Consider the following 27,410-nt stretch of genomic DNA (forward strand, 5'->3'; position numbering starts at 1 on the left):
CCTGGACATACATTCTAGTCCAGCCTTCAGAAACTAGTGTTGAGGTTGGGAAAGGGAGGACCCCCAAAGGTTTGGAGTCCCAGACCGGTGTCTCCAGGTGTCTCAAAAGAATTTGCAGGCTTGAACCCATCTCCTAGTCAAGGGGCAAAGTTTATTGAAAGTAATGATGCGCCATTACAAAGTGGACTGAATTGTAATGGAATTCAGTAAAAAAACAGAAGCAAGGAGTGTTAATTTATCCAGCTACCATAGATTTGCTAATTCTATGGCTCAAGGGTAGGGTTAGGGAGTAATCTCTAGATGAATTGAGGGTGGGCTCCAAAATTTGATTACCACTGACCAGATTATCAGTCAGCAATGAACTGAGAAATAGTCTATTCAGAATCAGACAGATTGGACATTTCCTGGGGCAGACACCAAAGCGAAAAGTTCCAGGATTTCCTGATTTATAGTTAGAACAAAAGCCCCCCCCCCAAGGTCAGGGGACCACAAAATCATATTACTTCACTAGCATTACAAGACTAGTAATTAATAAAGTCAAAAACTTGGTGGAGGGAAAGCTTCAAGAGGCAAGAGAAAATAAAAGTTTATTGGGGGTACATATTTATCATTTCTGCTACCAAGGAAGTTGAGTTGGTAGATTTCTTGAGCTCAGGGGTTCTGAGCTACATTAGGGCTAAAGTTGATCTATTGTCTATAATTGGTCTGACACCAGTATAGTGACCCTCTGGAAGTAGGGGACTGTGGGGGCCATATATGGAGGGATAGACTGGCCCAGGTTGGAAAGAGAGCAAGTCAAAGCTTCCATGAAGATCAGCACTAGAATTAGGTCCATGGCTGGTCTGGGATAGATAGGGAAAGTGAGATAGGAGGCAGGGAGGAAACAGAACAACAAGAGAAGAGAAAGACAAGGACTAGTGAGAGCATTTCCTGACCTCTCTGACAAATCAATGTCAGTCTGAGCTTTATTGTTCAAAAAAATTCAGATCAACTTCTAGGTTGGGCTAACTAATACCTGGCAAGATAACATGTTTTCCAATTGAAGTTTAGATCCTTCTGGGCCCTCCTGCCATTATTTTCTGAGCACCTAAGGGCTGGGTGCTTTGCTAAGTGCTGTGGGAGAGGTGAGGGTGGAGGAATCGAGATGAATGGAGAGCAATGTGATGTAGGCTTGGGGTGTGAGAATCTTGGCTCAGACCTTTTTATTAACTTAAGAGACCTTAGGCAAATAACTTTTTTTCTCTAGGTCTCATTTCCCCATCTGTAAAATCAGTGTGGACCAGGTCAGGTCTTTTAAAAAGTCTTTTCCTCTTATTTCCTCTCTCTACTTATTAGCAATTTTTTTAAAAAAAGAAGAAAAAACAAAACAAAACAAATCTCTCTAACCTGAGACATTTCAAGTAGTCCATGATTCTAGGATTTTAAATGTTTGGATAACTCCTTATGTAATTGGTTACCATTATAATCCTATGTGCTTTACATTATGTATTAAAAAAAACATTATTCTAAGAAAGGGTGTCCACTATCTCCAGTGGATCCTGATATAAAGAAGTTAAGAAGCCCTAGATTATAGCCATCCTGGAAAGCAATTTGTAACTGTGCCCAGAAAGTTACCAAATTGCATATTCCTTTTGACTCAGCTATATTTCTACTGAGCTTACTCCTCCCCGCCCCCTCCCCCCCAAATAAATAAAGGAAAGAAGGAAAAGATCAATATGTACAAAAATATTTATTGTAGCTCTTTTCCTGGTAACCCAAAATTAGAAATTAGGGGCCATCCTCCCATTGGGAAATGGCTAAATACATTATGCGATATGAATGTAATGGAATTATGCCACAATAAATGATGAAATGGACAATTTCAGAGGAAACTGGAAAAACTTCTCTGAACCAATGCAGAGCAAAGGAACAGAACTAAGGGAATAATTTATACAATAATGATAACCTGACAGAGAAAAACAACCACAAATGGCTGTAGTACTTCCATCAATGACATGATAAATCATGAGTCCAAAAGAATGAAGATGAAACATACCATTCTCCTCCTGACAGAAAGGAAAATGGTGAACCGAAGATGCAGAAAGAGACACATACATTTAGACATGGCTAATATAGGACTTTGTTTTTGCCAGTCTCTACCAATGCATGGAGGGATTTTTTTTTCTTCTTTTAAAAAATTTGCTAATGAATAGAGAGGGGAGAATGAGAAGAAAAGATTTTTTAAAAGACTTGTCACTTAAAAATAATAAACTTTAATAATTAATATGTATTTAAATAATGTATAATTTTAAATTGTCAAATTTCTATTCATTTAAACAATATTTAATAAATATTTAAAATAATTATCTAATAAATTATTTTAAAAGCAAAAGCTTTTGTAAAATGCTTTTTTAAAAAAGACACTTAGATTAGATGATCTCAAAGGTCTTTTCCAATTCTCATATCATATGATTTTGTTATGTGAATAAGACCCCTGTCCCTAAAAAACTCACACTACCAAAGCCTTCAAAGAGTGGAACTTTGATCTGGATCTGATTCTCATCACCAAGAAGAACCATGGGTTGCTAAAATCAAATTGATTGAGACCTTTGAAGGAAAGTGACTCGTCATCTTAGAATTGGAATTGAGGAAATGTAAGCCAAATATTGTCATATATACACACTAAATAGGGGGAAGGCAGTTCTTAAAGGGCTCAGAGAAAGGATGGATAGGATACTTTGGACTACCATTTTACAAGGAAGTCATTCTTAAAAGGAAGAGTTGGTTTGACATAATGAGATTCTGAAGATATAAAGACAAAGAATTCCAATGAAAAGGAAAACAGGAAATTTATATAACTCAAGGATCTTCATGTTTCCTTTGTCATGGACCCCTTTGGCAATTAATCTGGTAAAACCTTCTCAGAATAAGTTTTGAAATGTAAGTATATAAGATTATAAGGGAAAACAATTAAATTTTTAAAAGTTAAGAAACACAAGAAACACAAATTAGTCTAAAAAAACTAATTTTAGTGCATAGGGAATCCATTTTCCAACTTAGCTTTTTTTTTTAAATTTTACAAAGAAGATTTAAGTAAAGACAGAAAATGAAGAATAAATAGCATGAGATGGTCCTCTAAGAATAATGTCAGAGGGGCAGCTAGTTGGTATAGTAGATAGAGCACCAGCCCTGAAGTTAGGAGGACCTGAGTTCAAATCTGTTCTCAGACACTGAACACTAGCTATTTGACCCTGGGAAAGTTACTTAACCCCAATTGATTGGTCAAAAAAAAAAAAAAGAAGAAGAAGAAGAAGAAGAAGAATAGTGTCAGAACTCAGAATAAGCTAAATATATCAAAGAAAACTAAAGATAAAAAATAAGGTATTTTTAGCTGAATTGGAGGAAACAGGCAGGAAAAAAAAGCTTTCATGGATGAATGGGATGATAATAATAGATGACAAGGAGAAGACAAAACAACTCAAGTCTTTATCTATTTCTCTGATAAGGAGAATAATCTTTAGACTTGAAAGGATGGCACAAAAATAAAAACGAATAATGGAAAGTTGACAACCAAGATTTTATAGAGGGATAGTTAGTACCTACCTGCCCTTGTTGAACTCGGGACCAGATGAATTCTATCCCTTATCTTTTGATCCAACCCCCACCCCCAATTAACAAGCATTTATCTTCTCTCCCTCCTACATTCTCCCCTTCAAAAAAAAAAAAGGAAAATAAAATTTTTGGACAAGATGTGCATAGTTAAATAAAACAAATTCTTACATTAGTTATATAAACATGTATATCTTATTCTTTCTTTGCCTCTCCATCAGAAAATCGACATTAAGCTTGATCATTGGTCTTCTAGAATCACAGCGGTCATTACACTGATTGGAAATCATAAGACTTTCAAAATTGTTGTTCTTTACACTGTTGTTGCCATTGTATAAATAATTCTCCTGGTTCTTCTCACTCTCTTCTTCATCAATTCATACAAGTCCTTTCAGATTTTTCTGAAACTCTTGTTTCCATCATTGCTTATGGCACAATGGCTATTTTTCAGTCTGTTATGAGGAAAGCTGTCCTGCTATTTAGACTATCCAGAAGAGTAATGGAATGTTCTCAGGGATTCGTATCTCCTACCTTCCTTTTTTAGATAAAGGTTGATGGACTACTTTCCAGGTGGTGATGTAGAAGGTATTCCTATGTAAGGATGGTTTGAAGTGGAAGGACTCTGAGGTCATTTTCATCTCTTCATTTTTGTCAGTTCTGTCCAGGCTACCAAAGGACCCAGTCTTAATCTGAAGGCAAGATTTTGCTGCCATGATCCCAAAATTGTTTCCACATCCAGTAGGAACATGCGCCCTCCAGGGGTCTCTTTTCTTCTCTTAGAACAGGGGTATTTGACTTGGGGTTCACACACTGCTTGGGGATAGATTTCATGAAATCCATGAAATTGTTAGGGAAAATATTGCATCTTACTGTCACTGACTTCTAACTGAAATTTAACATTTTCTCCAACTATGAAGGTAGACAACAAACATTATCTTGCAAAGGGATGCACCAGACTCTCAAAATGGTCAAAGATACAAAGTAAAATGAAATACTTCTGTTTTTGAGCATTGTTCACTTCTGTCTAATCCTTTGTGACCTCATTTGGGGTTTTGTTGGCAGGGATATTAGAGTGGTTTGCCATTTCCTTCTCCAGCTTTTTTATAGATGAGGAAACTGAGGGAAATAAGGTGAAGTAACCTTCCTGGGGCACACAGCTAGAAAGTGTCTGAGGCTGGATTTATACTCAGGAAGAGGAGTTCTATCACTCTGCTGATGTCCTTGGTCCTCTTCCATGGACAACAATCCATGGCATTACCCATTACATTGTAAAAGAAAGGATGGTTAAAGATGGAGAATAAAGAGAAAAGACAACCATGCTGTAAGAATACAAGATAACGGATGTAAAGCATTTTGCAGATCTTAAGAATATAATGCATCCTATTGTTCAGAACCAATCCAATCCTGAGGAGAGGTGAGAAGCCCAAAGAAAGCCACCCAGAAACTATCAGTCCCAGGGACTGCCACCTAGAAGGATGGTGTGAACAGATAGCTCTCCTTCCTCCGAGAGAATTGGAGATATGGGGGGTCAGCTCCAAATCTCAGTGTATCCCAGCTCCTATATGCTGGCTGCAGGCATCTGTCCATGGGGGAGAGCCTGTTCTGCTCCTCGTGGCAATGGGAGCTACCTTTCTGCCCCAACCCTTTGGCTGTTCTGGCTTCTTCAGTGAGATAGCATCTAGGAATTAGGCATGGACCCACACTTAACACCATATACCAAGATAAGATCAAAATGGGTCTATGACCTAGGCATAAAGAAGGAGACTATAAATAAATTAGAGGAACATAGAATAGTTTATCTCTCAGACTTGTGGAGGAGAAAGAAATTTGTGACCAAAGATGAACTAGAGACCATTACTGATCACAGAATAGAAAATTTCGATTACATCAAATTAAAAAGCTTTTGTACAAATAAAACTAATGCAAACAAGATTAGAAGGGAAGCAACAAACTGGAAAACATTTTCACAGTTAAAGGTTCTGATAAAGGCCTCATTTCAAAATATATAGAGAACTGACTCAAATTTATAAGAAATCAAGCCATTCTCCAATTGATAAATGGTCAAAGGATATGAACAGACAATTTTCAGAGGATGAGATTGAAACTATTACCACTCATAAGAGTGTTCCAAATCATTATTGATCAGAGAAATGCAAATTAAGACAACTCTGAGATACCACTACACACCTGTCAGATTGGCTAAGATGACAGGAAAAAATAATGATGAATGTTGGAGGGGATGCGGGAAAACTGGGACACTAATGCATTGTTGGTGGAGTTGTGAACGAATCCAACCATTCTGGAGAGCAATCTGGAATTATGCCCAAAAAATTATCAAATTGTGCATACCCTTTGATCCAGCAGTGTTTCTATTGGGCTTATATCCAAAGAAATACTAAAGAAGGGAAAGGGACCTGTATGTGCCAAAATGTTTGTAGCAGCCCTGTTTGTAGTGGCTAGAAACTGGAAAATGAATGGATGCCCATCAATTGGAGAATGGCTGGGTAAATTGTGGTATATGAATGTTATGGAATATTATTGTTCTGTAAGAAATGACCAGCAGGATGAATACAGAGAGGACTGGCGAGACTTACATGAACTGATGCTAAGTGAAATGAGCAGAACCAGGAGATCATTATACACTTCGACAACGATATTGTATGAGGACATATTTTGATGGAAGTGGATTTCTTTGACAAAGAGACCTGAGTTTCAATTGATAAATGACGGACAAAAGCAGCTACACCCAAGAAAGAACACTGGGAAACAAATGTAAACTATCCGCATTTTTGTTTTTCTTCCCGATTATTTATACCTTCTGAATCCAATTCTCCCTACGCAACAAGAGAACTGTTCGGTTCTGCAAACATATATTGTATCTAGGATATACTGCTATCCAACATATAAAGGACTGCTTGCCATCTAGGGGATGGAGGGTCGGAACAGAAATGATGTCAATATAATGTATTATTAAATCTTTCGACTATGGGCTTCCCAACCCGAATTAAACAAAAAAAAAAAAAAAAAAAAAAAGAGATAGCATCTAGGGTCTGACCAATGGTAATAACTGCCCTGTACCCTGGGCTGGGCTCTGATTCAGGAAGACAGCTGATGGAGGAGAAGGTCCTTGGGCAGCTGGTACTAAAACAGTCCTGAAGTTTTATACATATAATCAGCTCACCATTCCACCTACCCAACTGTTATCACCCAGCCAAAGTGGTCTGAGGTCACTGCTCGCCCCATCTATCCCGCCCCCCCACCATGTCCTTTTCTCATTTAGAGAATATGTTAGAAACATAGCAGAGGGAATTCCCTCTATAGGACAGAATTGGAGAGCAGGAAAAGACCCACTTCGTATAGCGTTTGACACATAACAAATGCTTTCTAATTCGTTCATTCATTTCGAGTAATCATTACACCAAAGGAATTCTCACTGATGGCCATGTCTGATAAGTGGTCTTCTTAGAGAGCTCCAAAGAGGGAGAAGTGACCACCCCTCAGAGCAGCTCTTGGTATTTTGGGACAGTTGGAATCACTAGGAAGGTTTACCTCATGCCAAATCCAAATTGTCTTTTTTGCAGCTCCCCCCCACCCCCCACCATCCCAACTTCTGATTCTGTTCTGACACCAAATAGAACAAGTCAAGTTGGTCCTTCAAACACTCAAAGACCCCCATCACTCCCACCTTTTCCAGTCTTTTTGTACCTTACATCCTTGCAAGTGCCCTGAGATCCAACAACACTGACATCCTTGCTGTTTCTTGCAAGGAAACTCCATCTCAAATCTTGGCATTTTCTAGGGTTTCCCCATGCCTAAAACACTCTTCCTCCTCATATCCTCCTGGCTTCTCCAACTTCCTTCAAGTGCCAGCAAACATCCACCTTCTACAGGAAGCCTTCTCCAATCCTTCTTCATCCCAGCGCCTTCCCTCTGTGGTCATTTCCCATTTATTCCATATCTTGTTTTTTCCAATTGTTTGCATGCTGTATCCCCCATTAGATGAAGCTCTTTGAGGGCAGGGACTGTCTTTCCCCCCCTTTTTTTGTTTAGCTAATACTTAACAGCCTTCCCTGAATCTTTTCTACCAAACTAACAATTCCCAGTTCCTTCAATCCAGCCTTCTGTCATGGACTCAGGATCCTTTATTGTTCAGGTTATACCTCTTCAGTTTACCCACAATGCTAAGAACTAAGGACAATTCTGGGGAGAGAGATTGGAATGGACATGATCTCTGAAGTCCCCATTGAGATGTTATGGTTCTGTATAGCCTTTGATGTGTTATCTCACTGCCCTTGGATTATTGTTTTGTGATCCTTATCTCCCACTTGTGCCCACTTTAACACATAGGGCGAGCTCTGTAAATACTTAATGAGCTGAATTACCTCCTCAGTCAGTCAAAGACATTGCCGAGTGGCCCATTCAGTGATGGAATGAACTGTGAGTGGACAGCGGAATTTGTGCTCAACTCTACTTTCATTTACTATTTTTGAATTGGGGAAAAACATTCTAAAACTCAGTTTTACTTCTCTCAATTCCCACCCATCCAGAGCAGGAAGGGAAACTAGGAAGTGGATGGTCAGTTGAAGAGTTGGGGGATATGAAACAGGAAAGAAACATAATTCCTATTCATTTGACTGTCCCAGCTTTGATGCAGGAGATGGTACCTAATTTTATACTATTTTGAAGTCTGGATTCTCTGATTTCATTACCTTTTAGATCTTCAAATAGGAGACAGAAAGAGCAGTAGATTGAGCTCAGACTGACAAAACCCTACATATGCTATCAACAGACAATGTGATGCTGGTAATACTTTTGAGGTTTCACTTTTGTTATCTGTAAGATGGAAAGGAAAGATGGAACTAGATGGTAATAGTTTATATGAGTGTTTCAAAGCTCACAAAGAACCCTGATACTGTATATTATTATTTTACACATGAAGAAATTGAAATTCACAAATGACTAGATTCAAACCGCTAGTAATAGCTCTGAATTCTATACTGTTTCCACTGGACCAAGTTGCTTCTCAGATAATCCATAATCCCTCTCAGCTCTGACATCCTCAATTCTAAGGGCCATCCACATCTGACACTGTGTTCTAAGATCCCTCCCAGCTCTGATTGATACTCTGCATTTTAAGGTTCTTCCATCTCCAACATTTTCTGTTCTAAGATCCCTCCAACACTGATATTCTGTGTTCCAAAGTCCTTCCCGGCTCTGACATGCTATGATCTAAGACCCCTTCCAGCTCTGACATTCTTTCTCTAGGTCCCACATCCTGAGCTGTGATATTGCATATTCTGAGGTCTCTTCTAGCTTTGATCTTGTATGTGCTGAGGTCCCTTCTGTCATTTGGTGCATCCAAGTCTATATGGAAAGAAGTCATACCTTGAATAGTAATATGTTGATTTTCCCTGTTCTTGGTGCACTGTAGGCAAGAGGGATGGCCAAGGCAAAGATATGGCCAGAGAGATGGAATAGTGTGTATGATGATTACCACAGTATGTTGGAAGTAGAATAATAAAGTTACAAAGACAGGTTGGGGAAGGTCATAGAGGACTTTACATGGCCAGGGTGGGAGAGGGGCATCTGACCCAAGTTGAGCAGGGGTACTCCCATGGGTACCTCTCAGATGTGGGACATGGCTTGCCCAAATTCATAAAAGTAAGAGTGGGCATTTACCCCACATTCAAGAAATGGCTGTCTTCAATTTTCCCTGGAGCAGAGAGTAACCAAAAGGCTGTGAAATGATACCATACAGATAGCTTAGAGCCATCTGGTAAAGACCTTAGAAGCCAATTTGCATTTAATTTTGGAGGTTCTAGGAAAGCAGAGTCTTACATGTGTCTAAGAAAGAAGATTTTTGACAATGGTGAGGAGAGTGGATCTGGAAATGGGGTTTTCTAAAACAATCCTCCCTACATCCATCCAGCACCTTGAAACTTTCCCAGAATCACTTTCTTCTTCTATCTTGTTTGATTTTCACCAATGTCTTATCATGAAGCCTTGGTTTTCTCATCTAGCTGATGGAGAAACTTGATCATTTCTCTGGCTTCTCCCCTTCAGACATTCCATGTTTTAAGTCCAGTTCTGACATTTGGAAATTTGTTTATTCTTCTTCCCAAAGCAAGGACTAGAGATAGATGAGATAGGCAGCCATGGAGGGTACAAACTGAAAATGAAAGAGAATACAAAAAAGAAGACAACATGACTTTTTAAAATAAATACTTATGGTTTACTAGAAAAATCCTTTTCTCCATGGAAGTTAGAAAGTCAACAAGCATTTATTAAGCATTATTATAAAAATTATTAATTTATTAAGCATTTATTATAATATTAATTTATCAATAATAAGTGCTGGGAATATAAATACAAGCATGAATACTGCCCTTGCCCTCAAAAGGCTTATATTCTAAAAAGAGAAAACAATTCATAAAAGGGAAATTCAAAAGAATTTTGGTCACCAAAAAAAAAAAAAAAAAAAAAGGAAGAAAAAAGAAAACTTAAAAAGTAGGGAGAAAAAAATTGAAGGTAGATAGAGGACATTGTAGAGAAAATCCTCTCAGTCTGAGTTTCCTCAAAATGGGGGATTTGAGATATGGTAGAGCCAATCAGAAAGAGAGGTGCTGAAGGGTACTTGAGTATGTGGGGTCCAAGGATGAAGTGAACCTCTAGGGTGAAGGGGGTTCTGGGACGTTGTAAAGTCGGGAATAAAGCTCAGAAAGGGATGAAGACTTGGAATCACAGAATTGGAGAATTGGAAAGGATCTTAGCCATCACCTAGACCAACTTTTCCGTCAAAGGAATGCCCACCATCACATACCTAACAAGCAACTATCAAGCCTCAGCAGTAAGCCCTCCACAGAAGGGAAACTCACCATCCTTCACAAAAGCCTGTTTCTCTTTGGGCAGTTAGTTGGTGCCATAAGACACAGAGCACTATTCTGGAATCAGGAGAATTGTCTCCTGAATTCAAATCTGTCCTCAGACACTTTCTAGCTATGTGGCCCTGGGGAAGTCATTTAACTGTTTGCCTCAGTTTTTCCAGCTGTAAAGTGAGTTGGAGAAAGAAATGGCAAGCCACTCCATTATCTTTGCCAAGAAAATCCCAAATGGAAATCATGAAGAGTTGAACACAACTGAAAAATGACTCAACAAAAAATGTTAGAATATTTTCCTGAATTAAATTTAAATTTTCCAACTTGTCACTTCCCATCCATTGCTCCTAGTTCTACAACTAACTAATCCAGTCCCTCTGGACACTCAATAGTTTATCATGTTCTTCTTAAACTTCAGTGCCAAGTACACAGTACTCCCTACATAAGTAGCAGAATAAAATGGGTTATTGTTGTGTCCGATTCATGTCCAATTCTTTATGAACCCCCTTTGGGGGTTTTATTGATACTGGATTGATTTGCCTTTTCCTTCTTGATCCCATTTTACAGATGAAAAGTCTGAAGGAAACAGAATTAAAATTTGTCCAGGGTCATACAGCTAATAAGTATCTAACGTCAGATTTGAACTTAAGTCACCAGGCCTGGGGCGCTATCCATTGCACCATCTAGCTGTCCTGAGTGGGCATTATCACCTTCCCATTCCTGGAAACCACACCTCTATTAATGTAACCCCAGGAAAGCATCATCCAGCTGAGTCATATTGAATTTACAGGACAGTAAAACCCTGAGGACTTTCTGAGAGAGGCAGATTAGAGTGGGATTGTTGTCATTCAAGCATTTCAGTTGAGCCCCCATTATTCTAAGGCAGTCTTTTTTATTAAAGCTTTTTATTTTTAAAACATATGCATGGATTATTAAATAAAATAAAATTTAAAATTAAAATAAAATAAAATAAAATAAAACATATGCATGGATAATTTTTCAACATTGACCCTTGAAAAACTTTGTATTCCAAATTTTCCCTTCCTTCCCCCCACTCCCTTCTCTAGATGGCAAGTAATCCAATATATGTTAAATATAGCAAAACTATATATAAATCGAATATAGACATACATATTTATATAATTATCTTGCTGCACAAGAAAACTCTCATCAAAAAAGAAGAAAAATGGGGCAGCTAGATGGCGTAGTGGATAGAGCACTATCCCTAAAGTCAGGAGGACCTGAGTTCAAATCTGCCTCAGACACTTAACACTTCCTAGATGTGTGACCCTGGGCAAGTCACTTAACCCCAATTGCCTCAGCCCAAAAAAAAAAAATTCTAAAAAAAAAAAAGAAGAAGAAAAGTAAGAAAAAAAATAAAATGCAAGCAAACAACAAATAAAGCAAAATCAAAATAAAAAGAGGGAAACTTTTATGTTATCATCCACACTCAGTTCCCAAAGTTCTTTCTCTGGGTGTAGACGGCTCTCTTCATCACAAGATCATTGGAACTGGTTTGACTCATCTCATTGTTGAAAAGAGCCACATCCATCAGAATTGATTATCGTATAATCTTCTTGTTGCTATGTACAACGATCTCCTGATTCTGCTCACTTCACTCAGCATCAGTTCATCTCCAAGTCTTTCTGTATTCATCCTGCTGGTCATTTCTTACAGAACAATAATATTCCATAACATTCTGATACCACAACTTATTCAGCCATTCTCCAACTCATGGGCGTCCACTCAGTTTCCAGTCCTTGCCACTACAAACAGGGCTGCCACAAACATTTTTGCACATGTGGGTCCCTTTCCCTCCTTTAAGATCTCTTTGGATATAGGAGAGGCAGAGTCTAGACAGAGATACTAGTGTGGTTTGCCATTTCCTTCTCATTTTATAGATGAGAAAACTGAGGCAAGGAGAGTTAAGTAGCTTGCCCAGGGCCATACCGCCAGTAAATGTATGAAGTCACATTTGAACTCAGGAAGATTCCATTTGGGTTTTCTTGGAACCACTGGGTGGTACAGGGGATGCAGCGATGGGATGAGTTATTATTGGGAGGATCAAATGAGATAACATATGTAAGCACTTTGAAACACAGTTTTATTGCCATTATCATCATTATTATCTCAAACCCGTTTATGGTATAATGGAGAGAAGAGTGCCATTTGACTCAAGGAGTCTGGCTTCGAGTTCAACTCTGATATTTCGTTAAGTCCCCTAATCTCTTCGGGTCCAGGTTTCCACTTCTTTGTTAATTGAAGGGACAATTGAAGTTGGCTTCCATATCTAGGGCCCCAGATCCTTCCTAAGAGTCCCGGCCTGGGGGGACAGTTTTGCCTGGGGCAATTTGACTATTTAAAGAAACCACAGACCAAGTAATAGGCGTAAAACAAACTTTGTGACATTGGGAGAGGGAAATGAATGAGCCATGGCTCCTCCTTGTGGCAGAAGGTTGAAGAGCTGTCCAGGTACCAGGCTTGGGACCTCTTTGTTCATTCCTCTCACTCTGGGGGGTTCTGGGCTTTGCAGCTGTCCCAAGCCCTAACCCCACTCTGTGGCTGGAAACATAGGAGACTATTTCTGATGATTAGTGAGGAAGACATTGGGAAGGAACTCGGGAGACCCATTTCCACAGAGGCAGTCCGATCCAGCCCTCTTATTTTACAGATGAAGGGATTGAGCCATCTGGGGTTAAGTGATTGGGAAATTTATGAGGTGGGATTAGAACAAAGGGATTCCTGACTCCATGGTCCCCAGAAAGGGGAAAAAATACCAAGATAAAGGTTGATGCTGATCTTGACTTTTTTTTTCAGGTGGTGACCTCCCTGTGATACTGATGAGGAACATGGCGGGCCAGTCATTTCCTAATGTGGCAGTTTTCCATATGAGTCTGTTCTTCCTCTTCCAAGGTATTGTGTCCTTCCTCTTCCCTGAGTATCCCTTCCCTAGATGGACACTCCCTGAGTGCTTCATTCTCCAGATTCTGCTTCTTTCCGTTGAATGGGTAATTCTAACTGGCACAGAAAATATGGCAAAGGAGAAATCTTCCCCTGCTAGAGTTAATCAGGAGTACCGGCTCTACCACTGATTCCCAGTGCGACTTTAGAAGAATTATATCCCTTTTCTAGACCTCAATTTCCCCATCTGTAAAAGAAATGGGCTTTCTAGAACTGACTTACCTTATGAATAGATGGGGAAGGGTTGAGCAGGAGGGAGAGAATTTGGAACTCAAAAAGAAATTTAATGAACATTTAAAATAAACTGAATGAATTAATGAATGAAATGAGATAATTTGAGCAATGATCTTTCCATATTCTATGGATCTCCCTCTTCTGGGGCCTTACCACCCTGACTTCCTAAACCTTCTTCTCCCAAATCTTACTATTTATTCCATGACTTCTACTGAGTAGCCATAATACCATGCTCCCTCCATAATAGATGCTTAATAAATACTGTCTGGGTTCATTTTATCCAATGATCTTTGCTCTTTCTTTTCCTTTCTCCATTTTACAAATTGGGAAACCAAGGCCCAGAAAATAATTTATATAGAACTTTAAACAATTTGTAAAAATCTTTAAATAAGGGCATTGCAAGAAGTTGACTACTCAATAGAGACCATGGAATAGGGAGTTTGGGAGAGGGAGGCTTAGAAAGTCAGAATGGTGAGGTCCAAAATATCTGGGGTTGGAAGGAACTTCAGAAGTCATCGAGTAAAATCCTCTCATTTCATTTCATTTTATTTATTCATTCATTTTGGATGAGGGGCCTGGCTCTCACACTGCCTTCCTGGGCAGAAAAAGAAACCTATTCCACATCCATGCTGAGTTTCCTGATATATCTCCTTCTTCTTCTGTTCCACAGGAACCCAGGGCAGTAACCACAAAGATGAGTTCAGGTTCTGTGGGCAAAGGAACCAGACCCATTTGAGCAGCTTGAAATACATTCAAAACCATTCTCACCACATTGTCATTGAGAATACAGAGCAATCCTTAACAATCAAGGCTCCGTTTCCTACCAAAGACTCCCAGTCCTGGAACTTCCCTTTTCCCCGAGGCCCGTATCATTTTTGCCTCTACTGGCTTCCAAATGCCGAGAAGCTCCAACTCACTTATGGCAAGACCACTTATGAGCTGAGTGACCAGGCCCGCCAGTTCCTGTGCTTCAGCCGCCTGGAGGTTGCAGACTCAGGGCAGGAGCCCTTATTGCTCAACCCTTCCTACAGCTCTTGGAGAAAACCACAAAACACCAGCCTTCTGAGTAGCCATCAATACACCTTCCACTTCCATGGTAATGACGGGAGGTGGGCACAGGATCTGAAGGGCTGGGGCTGGGGCTAGGAAGTTCATTCTTAATCCTCCTCCATTCTTTGAGTTTCTCCCCTTTCCAATTCGGCATCTCTGCTGATGGATAGAATTATCTGAGAAGAAATAAGAGAAGGTAGGTTCCTCCAGACCTCATCCCTGGGGTCTAACTTCCCTCAGGCTGAGTACTAGGGAGGTATACAAGGCTTGTGCTTTGTGTGAGGGGTACAAAGATAGATGATACAAGACCCTCCCCTAAAGGATCTTATAATCTAATGGAAAAGAAGGGGGAGGCATTTATACAAATGAGAAAGGCATTTATATGAATAAATACCTTATGAGGGAGGAAAAGGCAAGTGCAAAAGAAAAGTCCAGATCAAATTCTATAAGACATTGGAAAAGGGAGGAGTCACTTTAAATCAGGAGATGAGAGAAGGTGTCATGGAGGAGGTGACCCTGAGTTAGTTGGATCCAAAGGATAAGTAGGTTACAATCTAATCCATTTTGCCTTTTTTTTGTAGTCCCAATGTTTAGCACTGTTCTTGGCACATAGTAAGTGTTTAATAAGTATCAATTGACTAGTTGATGTATGAGCCTATTGGTTTGAAGATGACAGTTTTTTTCTCTTTTTGTATCCCCAATGTTTAGCACAGTGCTTGGCACATAATAGGTGCTTAATAAGTATCGATTGACTAGTTGATGTATGAACCTATTGGTTTGAAGATGACAGTCTTTTTCTCTTTTTGTATCCCCAACATTTAATACAGTGCTTGGCACATAGCAGGGTGCTTAATAAATATTGATTGATTGGTGTATGAGCCTATTGGTTTGAAGATGACAGTCTTTTTCTCTTTTTGTATTCCCAATCTTTAGCACAGTGCTTTGGCACATAGTAGGTGCTTAATAAATATTGATTGATTGATTGATTATGAGCCTATTAGTTTGAAGATGGATGAAGTTTGATTTAGGGTCCTCAATATCTAAGACAACTGGCCTCCTTAGCTAAGAAGGTAGAAGCAGCCCCACTCTGTTTGGATGGAGAGGAACAGGTAGAGGGTGATGATAGATCCCACCTTAACTGCGACTCCCTGTCCTCCCCAGATCCCTCTGGTGATGTCTTTTCTCACAATGGGTCAGTGGACATGTGCGACCTGAAACGAGAACTACAGTCACTTAGCGTGCTCTTGAGCAACCCTGGAAAAGCCGGCAGGAAACCGATCTCCAACAGCAAGTGAGTACGTTAACAGCATCTGGCATTGCGCCAGAGGGGTTGAGCAAAGAGAACATGGGGCTCATCACTGGCCAGCCTTGGAAAGGTCCCCAGCCACAGAGTCCCCAAGGGGTGGGGTGGAAGAAAGAGGCTGAAAGGGAAAATGAGGAAACATTGAGTCATATTTCCTGAAATCAGGAAGCATTGAGTTATATTTCCTAGAATCACAAAATTCTAGATTTGGAAAAAATCCAGACCAACCCATATATGAAAAGGCATCCCTACCTGAGGAATGGCCAAGTGACCTCTGCTTGAATACCTCTTAAAGATGGGGAGCTCATTGCTTTCTGAGGTCTTCCAATTCTCTTTCTTCTTTGTCAGAAAGATCTGTGAAAAAGGGCTGTCCCTTATCGACTGGACCCTCAGCAAGTCCTTTGTCCTCGGCAGACCTGAGCCTGCCACTCTATAAAAGGAGAGGTCTTATAAGGCAACTACTGAAGTGACTTTGAAAGTTTTGTAAAATTCAGTTTCCACCCTAGAGAACATCTGATCTCTTCTTTCAGAATGTGGGCTGTTCCTACCTTCTTGTGAGTCCTGGACTTCTGGGGCAGACTGGTGATGCCTTTGGAGCCCTTCTCAAAAATAATGTTTTAAATGTAGATTCAGGGTTAGAAAGGAAACCAGTTATGTTGAAATGTAATTATCAATTTTTTTAAAGATTAAGAACTTTTTTCATCCTCTTAAGAAAGAAACCAAAGAATGGCTTGCCCAAAGTCATACTGAGAGTTAGGGAGAGAGGTGGACTTAAAACCTAAATTTTTCTCCTCTTCCAGGACACTCTGACTCATCAACTCAGTCTCCTGAGCTCCTTGATTTCCTTTAAGAACCAATTAAAATCCTACTCCAACAGGAAGCCTTCCTCAATCCCTCTTAGCTCCAGTGCCTTCCCTTGGTTAATTATTTCCTATTTTATCTTGTATGTATTTTTTTTTTTTGCTTATTGTCTCTCTCATTAGATTGTGAGGTCCTTGAGAGTCTTTTGCCTTAGTCTAAGCACATAGTAGGTGTTTAATAAACATTTATTGATCGATCCCACTCTCCCCTTTCCCACTGCTATTCTGTCACTTTTCTCCAGGTGTTCCTCCAGGTTTTGCCTCTTTTTCTTTCCTGCTTTTCCTTACTTCTTCCTTCCTTTCTTCCATTATGAACCTTTCTTTGTGTGTGTCTCCCTGAACCATCTCCTTATCTCTCTCCTACTATAATAGGAATAAGCACAGTTTAGATAGTTCCAGGGTGCTTGAAGGTTCACAGAGCTATATAGAAACTCCATGTCGGAGAAGTTAAATGGCTTTCTCAGGATCCCATAGCTTGTTGGTATCGGGTGCAGGAGCCCAGGTTCTCTGATCACAAAATCCCATGCTCTTTCCACAAGAGCAAGACTTTAGCAGTTGTTCTCTCTTCTTACTCTCTAGACATCTCCAGAACTTAGAATCAAAGTTGGTGGGCGTACATTTCAATGGGGATAAGGCTTCCTTCGAGGAGGAGAAGATCAATGTCACTGTGTGGAAACTGAGGCCAGAAGTGAAGGATCTGCACATCCATTCCAAAGTGAAGGTCGGTATCTGGACAGTCAGAGGAGGAAAGGAAGAGGGAAAAGGGGAAGGAAGGAGAAGAAGAAAACTGATCAGGGCAAGAATCGGGAATTGGTCCCAAGGCAGATCAGGGAATAAGCCTGGAGTCGGTAAAAGCCAGCTGGCTCTCTCGGTTCCTAAGCTCAGAATGGACCATAGTGGTGTTATTCCTCTGAGCTGCTGTCTCAAGGTTGTGGTTCCGGGTGGTCTTAGTTTCTTGGTCCCATCCCACTTCCTGCCCTGTGGGGTCTGACTCCTTTATAGCTCCCATGCCTGCTGCTTCAGGAGGTGATGACCATTCTTTGGATTTTGCAGGTGGAGCAGAACATGGTGCAAAAGTACTCCGTGAAGCTGCCCAGTGCCCTCTTCACAAAGGCCAAAGGCAGGCGAGGAGAAGCCAACAAGAGGCTCCTTCTCGTGGATTTTAGCAGCCAGGCCCTATTCCAGGTACCCTGGCTGAGCAGCTGTCTTGATTTTCCCTTCCTGGGAGGAAAAAGCAGTTCACAGAAGTGTGTTGGGGGAGAACAATAGAAGCAGGGGGCTAAAATGGGATGAATTGTAATAATAACTCACATTACTGTATCATTTTCCTTACAACACCCCTGACTCTCAGAGCAGAATTACTCCTGGGCAGAATAGGTGGTCACCTAGTCAGTGACTCGAGATGCCAAAAAAAGCTTTTGATCTTTCACTACTACCTCTTGCTTTCCATGCTTACAATTTTTTTTATGGGAAAGCCATCTTTCACTCCACAGTGTGAGGTTGAGCTTCAAATGCAACTCACCCTGATTTGGGTAGGAAGTAAGGGGGAGGGGGGGCTCTCATAGTAGATTAGGTCCTTCTCCATTCACAGGTGTAGAGAGTGGGATTGGGAAGAGCACAAGTGGGGGAGAGAGGGAGCAAAGAGATGCGGCAGAGGTGGAGGAGGGCAAAGGGAAGGCAAAGTTGGTAGGGGAGTTTCAGAAAATAAGCTTGGCCATCTTTTCAGTTTTGCTATAAAACTTCCCAGACCCATTCAACAGCACGATGAGTGGGAGAATGAATGTAACAATGGCAACATAAGATCACAGAGTCCATCTGGACCAATCCCCACATTTATAAATGAGGAATATGAAACCCAGAAGAGTTAAGTGATTTTTCTAAGACTGCGCAGCTAGTCTCTAATAAACACAGGCGAAGATGCCGTCAGCAGCAGAGAGAGGTAGCAAATTTTCCCTTCCCTTTGTCTTCAGGATAAAAACTCCAGCCAAGTCCTCGGGGGGAAAGTCCTGGGTATTGTTGTACAGAACACCAAGGTGTCCAACCTTCAGGAGCCCGTGGTCCTTACCTTCTGGCACCAGCCACAACCGGTGAGTAGAATAAGCTCCTTCTGGAGAAGATAGGATACTTGTAGGGGGTGGCGTCCATCTGGTCTCCCTGCTTTAAAGTAGACTTTCTCTCCCCAGTAGATCAGGGAAGTGCTTAGGATTCAGGGTGTCTTATCATGAATTTGAATGAATGAATTAATGATTAGGATCTGGCTTTAGAAAGAACCTTAGATACCATCTAATCCAAGCTCCTCATTCCAAAGTAGAGAAAATTAAGAATCAGTGAAAGGAAGTGACTTAGTCACTTCTAGTAAGTCATGGAATAAGTGGACAGCAGTAAGTGATGGAGCCAAGACTCATTGCTTTCCTTTACAACTCTCATCTCCCTTCCCCAATTTCTTTCTTCCCCCAACTTATCTATATCTCTGAAATTGCTGTCCATTTTGATTGAATTAGCCAGTCAATTCTATCTAGAAAGATAAATCATGAAAATTTAGAATTAAGTTAATCTGAAATTCAACCTGCCTCCCCTCCTTTAGTTACCTAATTCCCTGAGCTGTAAGGAGAGCTGAGGATACAAATACAAACCTTTTCTTTTCTTTTCTTTTTTACAGAAGAACATGACTCTACAGTGTGTGTTCTGGGAAGACAACTTAAAATGTAAGTACAGAGAGAGTGAGCAGGGGACTTCTCAGCATTAGGGTACTCCCTGGAATAAAACCTTAAATTGTGTTATATTTAAAAGACAGAAGCAACTAGAATGAGCAGAGACCTGGGAAATTTTGAGGAGAGTTTGAAAGTAGGACATGGAGAAGATTCAGACAAAAGGGGGGAAAAATCATTGGATCAGAGATCTGGAAGTTCATGAGGATACTGAAGTGCAAAAAGTTTAAGTGATATGTCCAAGGGCTAATTTAAGACAGAGGCAGGCGATGGCACTAATCAGTAAAAGGAGGTCTCCAGGTTTACCTTTCCTTTGTCTTCAAGAGAAAAACTATTCTATAAGTTTAGGATTTGAATCCAAGCGCTGGGGTTCCAAAACCAGTCTTTCGGCACCGAACCACACTGCTGGCTTGTGAGGCAGGTAGAATAAAGATTCTGAACTGGAATTGAGAATAGCTAATAAAGGAGCCTGCTGAAGCAGAAAGATTTGAGTCAAGCAAAGACAGGACCCAGGAAGGGAATGGAGAAGACTCAGGTGTGAAACTAGAAATCAGTAATTTGAGATTAAAACTTAAAACTGATGAATGAAATGAGGGAAATTGCTCCCTTTAGAGGAGCTTCTGGAAGGTTTATGTTCAACTTCAGAAGAACCTGACCACCTATCATTAGCTTGAGATGCTTTATGGCATGTCCCCAAAACTAATTAGAACAGAAGAATCCTTCTGCTGTTCCCGAACCAGTTTTCTTGACTCGAGTGAAGATTCAGAGTTAATTCTAAATAAAGGGAGATCTCATGGGGAAATCCCCACAAGATTCCCCACAAGGGGTTAGAACTGACCTGCTTAAGCCCCTACCATCTCTTCTCAGCTGGAAGCCCAGGGAGTTGGAGTGATTTTGGCTGCAAAACCAAGGTGGGGGAGACAAACACTTCCTGTTTCTGCAACCATCTGACTTACTTTGCTGTACTGATGGTGAGTCATGATACAGGCCCCACCCTGCCCTTCCCAAACTGTCTTCTTGCCCTTCTTTCTGGACTGATCACGACATACCTCTCCCATCACAGGTCCCCTCTGTGGAGATGGATGTCGTCCACAAGCACTATCTCACTCTGCTTTCCTACATCGGCTGTGTCATCTCAGCCTTGGCCTGCATCCTGACGATTGCCATTTACCTATTCTCCCGGTATGGATCCTCTTGGCCTCTGGAGGAGGGGATGGGACTGTGGGAGAAGAGGAGAAGGGAAGTCCTCCCTTGCAACATTTCCTCAAAGTGCAGAAAGTAACAAAAATGATGAGTCTATTTTCCATGATTCCATAATTAGCCTTGATTTCAGAGTCTATAGCAATTAACACTGTGGAGATGTTCCTTGGAAGTGACATATATGTTGGACTTTTGTAAACGGAATCCAATTTTGAGAGCCCTGGGAGAGTTAATTACTTAAAGGAACCACATGATCATCCCCCTTAATTTACTTATTATCAACACAACAATTAGTTAATTGAAGTCACAAAATTAGGGGTCAAGTAAAATCTAAACATGAAGGAAACCTTAGAAGGCTCTATCCATCCCCTCCTTTTACAGATAAGGCAGTGAAGGCCTGGTTAAGTTACCCAAGGCTACACAGGCAATAAGTAGCAGAATTAGGATTTGAACTCAGCTCTTGGGTCCCTAAGTTCAGCACTCTAGCTGGAGCTGTTTCCACTGTAACCTACCCTCTCTGACACAAATGTCTGGAGGAGGCAAACTCACCAACTTCCAGGAGCTGTCCAATGTCTGGAGGAGGAACCAAGGAGCTGTCCAGATATTCCAAACCTCAGACCTTGGGCTGATCCTAGGCAGATCATAGGATCTTAGAACTGGAAAGGACCTCAGAGATTAGTTAGTCCCAACCAGTTAGTTTGTAAGTAGAGAGACCAAAGTTCAGAGAAACTTACCTAATGACCCGCAGCAAGGACCTAGCAGAGCTGCTTGCAAACCAAGTTCTGATGAAGTCCACGGTTCTCCTCATTGAGGATTTGTATATGGGTCAGCCCATCCTAAAGTGGCAAGGATGTCCGCCTTGCAGTTAGCTGGATTTGAACCCTATTTCTACTCCTTTGGTTCCTGTGACAGTGCATGGACTTCCCCTGTTGGGGTCCCAGTTCTTCCTCTGCAGAATAGGTGGGTCAGAGCAGTTATCCCTCGACCTCTTACCGCCATTAAATCCCTCGGTTTGGTGCTTCCTTCAGGAGAAAGCAGAGAGACTACACCATCAAAGTCCACATGAACCTCCTGCTCTCTGTCTTCTTCCTGGACCTGAGCTTTCTACTCAGTGAACCTGTGGCTCTCCTGGAGAATGAGGTGGGCTGTCAGGTCAGCGCCATCTTCCTGCACTTCTCTCTGCTGGCCTGCCTCACATGGATGGGCATCGAAGGCTATAATCTCTATCGACTGGTGGTGGAAGTCTTCAGCACCTATGTCTATGGCTACTTGGTCAAGCTGTGCCTCGTGGGCTGGGGTGAGCAGGCGGGCTGAGCCTGGAGGGAGGACAGCAGGTTGGGGAAGCCGAGGAGGGGGAAGTGGAGGAGGTCAAGTGGGGGATCCTGGGCAGGCAGGTGGAGGTAGAGAAGGTTGAGTCTGGGAACTTGGGGCAGGCAGGTAGAGGTGGAGGAGGTTACATGGGGTATGTTGGAGCAGGGGACTGCATCTTGATCCTGAAGATAGAGTTTATATTGGTCATATTGATGTTGAATCATGTGTACTAAGGAGTACTCTTTCCACCCTGAAATGACTTCCTTCCTTGATTCTCATGGCTGTACTATTGCACTACTCTAGTTCATTTATCCATCACTGGATAAGTTCAACACTCATCCAACCATTATTTTGTTTTTTAAAATTTTTAATAATAGTTTTTTTTATTTTCAAAATATATGCACCTTTGCAAAACCTTAGGCTCTAAATTTTTCTCCCTCTCTTCTCCCCGACTCTCTTTTCTAGATAGCAAGTAATCCAATATAGATTAAACATATGCAATCCTTCCAAACATATTTCTAAACATATTAATTACCCACTTTACTGCCCATTGCTAGATTCAAATGCCTCTTCTATTTCTTGCTCCTTGAATGACCTTGGCAAGTAATTCCCCTGACCCTCAGTTCTCTCAATAGGGCTTGGATTGATGGCCTCTAACGTCCCTTCCACTTCTACATCTATGACCTCTAATCTTTCCCCTCAATCATTTGGGTTTAGGGACTTTTCTCTAAGAAACTTTTATTCTTTCTCACCTGGCAGCTTTTTTCCTCCTAAGAATAGAGAGAGTTCAGAAAAATGTCAGGTGATCTTTCTAAGGGGTCTTCCTAAAATTTCAGTCTTAAAGATGTTTTATTTCATATTCTCCCTTTATCTTTCTATCACTGATTTTAAGAAACTCAATGATCCTTCCCTGAAACTCAAAATATTTGTGCATGGGGGTCAAGGTTTGGTGGACTCCCAGCAGGCTCCTCTTCCCTACCTTCCTCAGCAGCACCACACATTGCTCCCAATGGTTGCCATGTAGTAAGAGCTGGGTTGGGCAAGTGGGGTGGGAGATCAAAGGCTGTCTGGGAAGGCTGTAATTCTGGGATTTTTTTCTCTACAGGGCTCCCTCTCTTTTTGGTGACAGTGACAGCATTGGTGGATGGGGAGAACTACGGCTCCATCATACTCACCGTCCAGAAGTCATCTGAAGATATTATCTACCCTTCCATGTAAGTGGCCCATATGGATGGTATGGGAGAGATAAGTTAGGGGGCCCTCTAGTTCTTATCCCCCTCTTCACAGTTGTTCTATAGGCTGTTCATAGACAATTAAATATGCCCCCCCGCCCAACTTGCCAGTGATCTTCATTTTTTCACCCATCTCCTATTACCCTATTTCCACCTTTTAAGTGCCCAGAATCCTTCTGCTGACCTCTGTCTTCCCTCTTGTGAAACTGGTAGAAGCTCCAGATTTAACTCTCTCCTCATGTAACTAGTTGTGATAGGTCTATGATTGATTTCAGGTGTCCTAATTCCTAGTTCTGAGCTTTTTTCCCCAAGGTAGGCTCTTAGTCTCAGTTTTCTTTTTTTTTTCTTGTCCCCTCCTGTCCTGTTCCTTGGGCATCCTGCAGGTGCTGGATCAGGGACCCTATCGTCAGCTACATCATGAACCTGGGCTACTTCTGCCTGGTGTTTCTGTTTAATGCCGTGATGCTGGGCACCATGACAGTGCAGATACTGCGGCTGAACCAACGTGGCCAGAAGTGGCAGCATGCTCTCACCCTGCTGGGGCTCAGCCTGGTCCTGGGCATCCCTTGGGCTTTGGTCTTTTTTTCCTTCACCTCTGGCATGTTCCAGTTGGTTGTGCTTTATCTTTTCAGCATTATCACCTCCTTCCAAGGTGGGTATGCATCCTTCTCTGCTCCTTCTCCCCAAAGTCAACTGGGACTAAAGGAAGAATAGCAAGGGTTTCCCTCCTGACCACTAGGCAACCTCACCTTTGCTGTATCCAATGTCTCTGTCCAATATAGAAGAGAATAATCAGATGAGATGTTGGGCTAGATGACCTCAAAGGTCCTTTAAGATGCTATAAGTCTAAGTCTTCTGACACTTCTTTCTTCTCTTGACATTCCTGGCAGCATGACACAATGGAGAAAACACTATAATTGGAGAGAGAAAGACTTGGATTCAAATCCTAACTAGATGTATACCTTTGGTCAAATGTCTTAATGTCTCTGATCTAAGTTTCCTCATCTGTAAAATGAGAGAGTCTGGTTAGACTCAATAACCTCTAGATCCCTTCTAGCTCTAAATCTTATTCTATCAATCAATAATTATTTTTGTCTTTTCAGTTTTTAAAATATATATTATTTTTAACATTCATTATTTTAAAAATTAAGTTCTATATTCTCTCCCTTCAGCCCCCCTCTCACCCACTGAGAAGGCAAAAATATAATATTGATTATGCATGAGAAGTTATATTTCCCTATTAGCCAATTTAAAGAGCTTCTAATTCAAAGCTTTTTAAACTGTGGGTTGCCTAACTGAATGTGGGGGGTCATAAATTATGATTTATTATGAGAAAATGTTTGATGTGTATACCTTTTTAAATTATTATTAATATAACTTTTTATTTACAAGATATATACATAGGTAATTTTTCGGCATTGACAGTTGTTATCAATGTTCCAACTTTTGTTTCAATTTTTCCCCTCTTTCCTCCCATCCCTTCCCCCAGATGGCAGGTTGACCAATATATGTTAAATATGTTAAAGTATAAGTTAAATACAATATATGAATACCTGTCCAAACAGTTATTTTGCTATACATAAAGAGTCAGACTTTAAAATAGTGTGCAATTAGCCTGTGAAGGAAATCAAAAATGGAGGCAGACAATAATAGATATTGGGAATTCTATGTAATGGTTCATAGTCATCTCCTAGAGTTCTTTCCCTGAGTGTACCTGGTGCAGTTCATTACTGCTCTATTGGAGCTGATTTATACCTATTTTATGTACTCATACACCCCAGGGTCACATAAAAATTTCTCTGCTAAAAAGAAGTTGTGAATGGGAAAAGTTTAAGAAGCTCTGTTCTAATCTACTGGTATTAGGGATGGGGGAAGATTACAATTTGCATACAAATGAACATAAAATATGTAATATCTAACTTTTATATTGCTCTTTAAGATTGGCGAAATACTTGTTTAAGCTTCACCACAAACTTGGGAGATAGTTGCTATCATTATTGCCAATTTGCAGATGGAGACTGAAAAAGATTAAGTGAAATGCTAGATGGCTCAATGGATAGGGTTCAAATACTTACAAGTTGAGTGCTCCTGGTCAAGTCAATTAACCCATTTTCCTCAGTTTCCTCATCTGTAAAATGAGCTTGAAAAAGAAATGGCAAACCACTCTAATATCTCTGCCCAGAATTCCCAAATGGGGTCCTAAAGAGTCAAATACAAATGAATATTTTTTTCTTTAAAGAAGGAAAGCACCAATATTTGGGGGCATCCTAGAAAACCTTCTATAGTCACTTACTAAGTGACATCTATTCTAGGTCTGGCCCTGGATGATACTGGGGGAGATAATGGAGAAGGCACAATCATAGAAGGGACTTTAGAGTACATCTAGCCCAAACATCTCATTTTATAGATGAGGAAAATGAGGTTCAGATAGGGTGTGATTTCACTTAACGTCACACAGGTTGGCAAATCCATGTCTCCAGACTCTCAACTCAGAGTCCTTTATACATGCCCATTTCTTTCCATTGAGCACCTGCCAGGGTAGTACCTCACATTCAGAAAATTCAATAACCACATAGTACAGCAAATGATTAAAATGGGGAATTGTGTAGTTCAGACCATCAGCAGTGGTTCTTTTTTTGGTAGCTTTTTATTTACAAGTTATATGCATGTGTAATTTTTCAGCATTGACAATTGCAAAATTGTCCCCCCCCCCACCTTTCCCCCAGATGGCAGGTAGACCAATACATGTTAAATATGTTAAAGTATATGTTAAATACAATATATGAATACATGTCCATATGTTATTTTGCTGCACAAGAAGAATCAGACTTTGAAATAATATACAATTAACCTGTGAAGGAAATAAAAAATGCAAACAGACAAAAACAGAGGGATTGGAAATGCTATGTAGTGGTTCACACTCATTTCCCAAAGTTCTTTCACTGGGTGTAGTTCTGAGGGTGAATTCACTGAGGGTGAATAGTTCTGTTCATTATTGAACAAATGAAACTGATTTGGTTCATCTCATTGTTGAAGAGGTCCATGTCCATCAGAATTTATCATCATATAATGTTGTTACTCTGTATGATGATCTCCTGATCCTGCTCATTCACTCAGCATCAGTTCGTGTAAGTCTCTCCAGGCCTTTCTGCAATCATCTTGTTGGCCATTTCTTACTGAACAATAGTATTCTATAATATTCATATACCGCTATTTACCCAGCCATTCTCCAATTGGTGGTCATGGTTTCCAGTTTCTGGCCACTACAAACAGGGCTGCTACAAACATTCTTGCACATACAGATTCCTTTCCCTTTTTTAAGATCTCTTTGGGATATAAGCCTAGTAGTAACACTGTTGGATCAAAGGGTATGCACAGTTTGATAACTTTTTGAGCATAGTTCCAAATCACTCTCTAGAATGGTTGGATGTGTTCACAATTCCACTAATAATGTATCAGTGTCCCGGTTTTTCCGCATCCCCTCCAACATTCAGCATTATCTTTTCCTGTCATCCTAACCAATCTGACAGGTGTGTAGTGGTATCTCCAAGTTGTCTTAATTGGCACTTCTCTGATTAATAATGACTTGGAGCATCTTTTTATATGGCTAGAAATAGTTTCAATTTCTTCATCTGAAAATTGTCTGTTCATATTCTTTGACCATTTATCAATTGAAGAATGGCTTGATTTCTTATTAATTAGAGTCAATTCTCTATATATTTTGGAAATGAGGCCTTTATCAGAACCTTTGACTGTAAAAATATTTTCCCAGTTTATTGCTTCCCTTCTAATTTTGTCTGCATTAGTTTTTGTTTTTACAAAAGCTTTTCAATTTGATATAATCAAAATTTTCTATGTTGTGGTCAATAGTGATCTCTAGTTCTTTGGTCGCAAATTCCTTCCTCCTCCACAGGTCTGCGAGGTAAACTATCCCATGTTCTTCTAATTTATTTATAATCTCATTCTTTATGTCTAGATCATGAACTCATTTTGACCTTATCTTGGTATATGGTGTTAGGTATGGGTCAATGCCTAGTTTCTGCCATACTAGTTTCCAATTTTCCCAGCAGTTTTTGTCCAATAGTTAA

The 27,410-nt window shown here is 40.5% G+C and overlaps 1 protein-coding gene across 2 annotated transcripts in view; it reads left to right on the top strand.

Moving 5' to 3' along the window:
• ADGRG1 (adhesion G protein-coupled receptor G1) overlaps positions 1 to 27,410 on the top strand; it is a 66,307-nt gene that overhangs the window by 37,357 nt on the left and 1,540 nt on the right. For both annotated transcript variants that reach the window (XM_051974545.1, XM_051974546.1), the window contains 12 exons: positions 13,281 to 13,376; positions 14,329 to 14,754; positions 15,870 to 15,999; positions 17,451 to 17,592; positions 17,925 to 18,056; positions 18,842 to 18,958; positions 19,531 to 19,576; positions 20,447 to 20,550; positions 20,643 to 20,761; positions 21,808 to 22,076; positions 23,196 to 23,304; positions 23,706 to 23,974. In XM_051974545.1, coding sequence (XP_051830505.1) covers positions 13,281 to 13,376; positions 14,329 to 14,754; positions 15,870 to 15,999; positions 17,451 to 17,592; positions 17,925 to 18,056; positions 18,842 to 18,958; positions 19,531 to 19,576; positions 20,447 to 20,550; positions 20,643 to 20,761; positions 21,808 to 22,076; positions 23,196 to 23,304; positions 23,706 to 23,974 — 1,959 coding nt within the window. The remainder of the gene's footprint in view (positions 1 to 13,280; positions 13,377 to 14,328; positions 14,755 to 15,869; positions 16,000 to 17,450; positions 17,593 to 17,924; positions 18,057 to 18,841; positions 18,959 to 19,530; positions 19,577 to 20,446; positions 20,551 to 20,642; positions 20,762 to 21,807; positions 22,077 to 23,195; positions 23,305 to 23,705; positions 23,975 to 27,410) is intronic.

Source organism: Antechinus flavipes, chromosome 2 (assembly GCF_016432865.1).
Source record: "Antechinus flavipes isolate AdamAnt ecotype Samford, QLD, Australia chromosome 2, AdamAnt_v2, whole genome shotgun sequence".
Taxonomy (NCBI): Eukaryota; Metazoa; Chordata; class Mammalia; order Dasyuromorphia; family Dasyuridae; genus Antechinus; species Antechinus flavipes.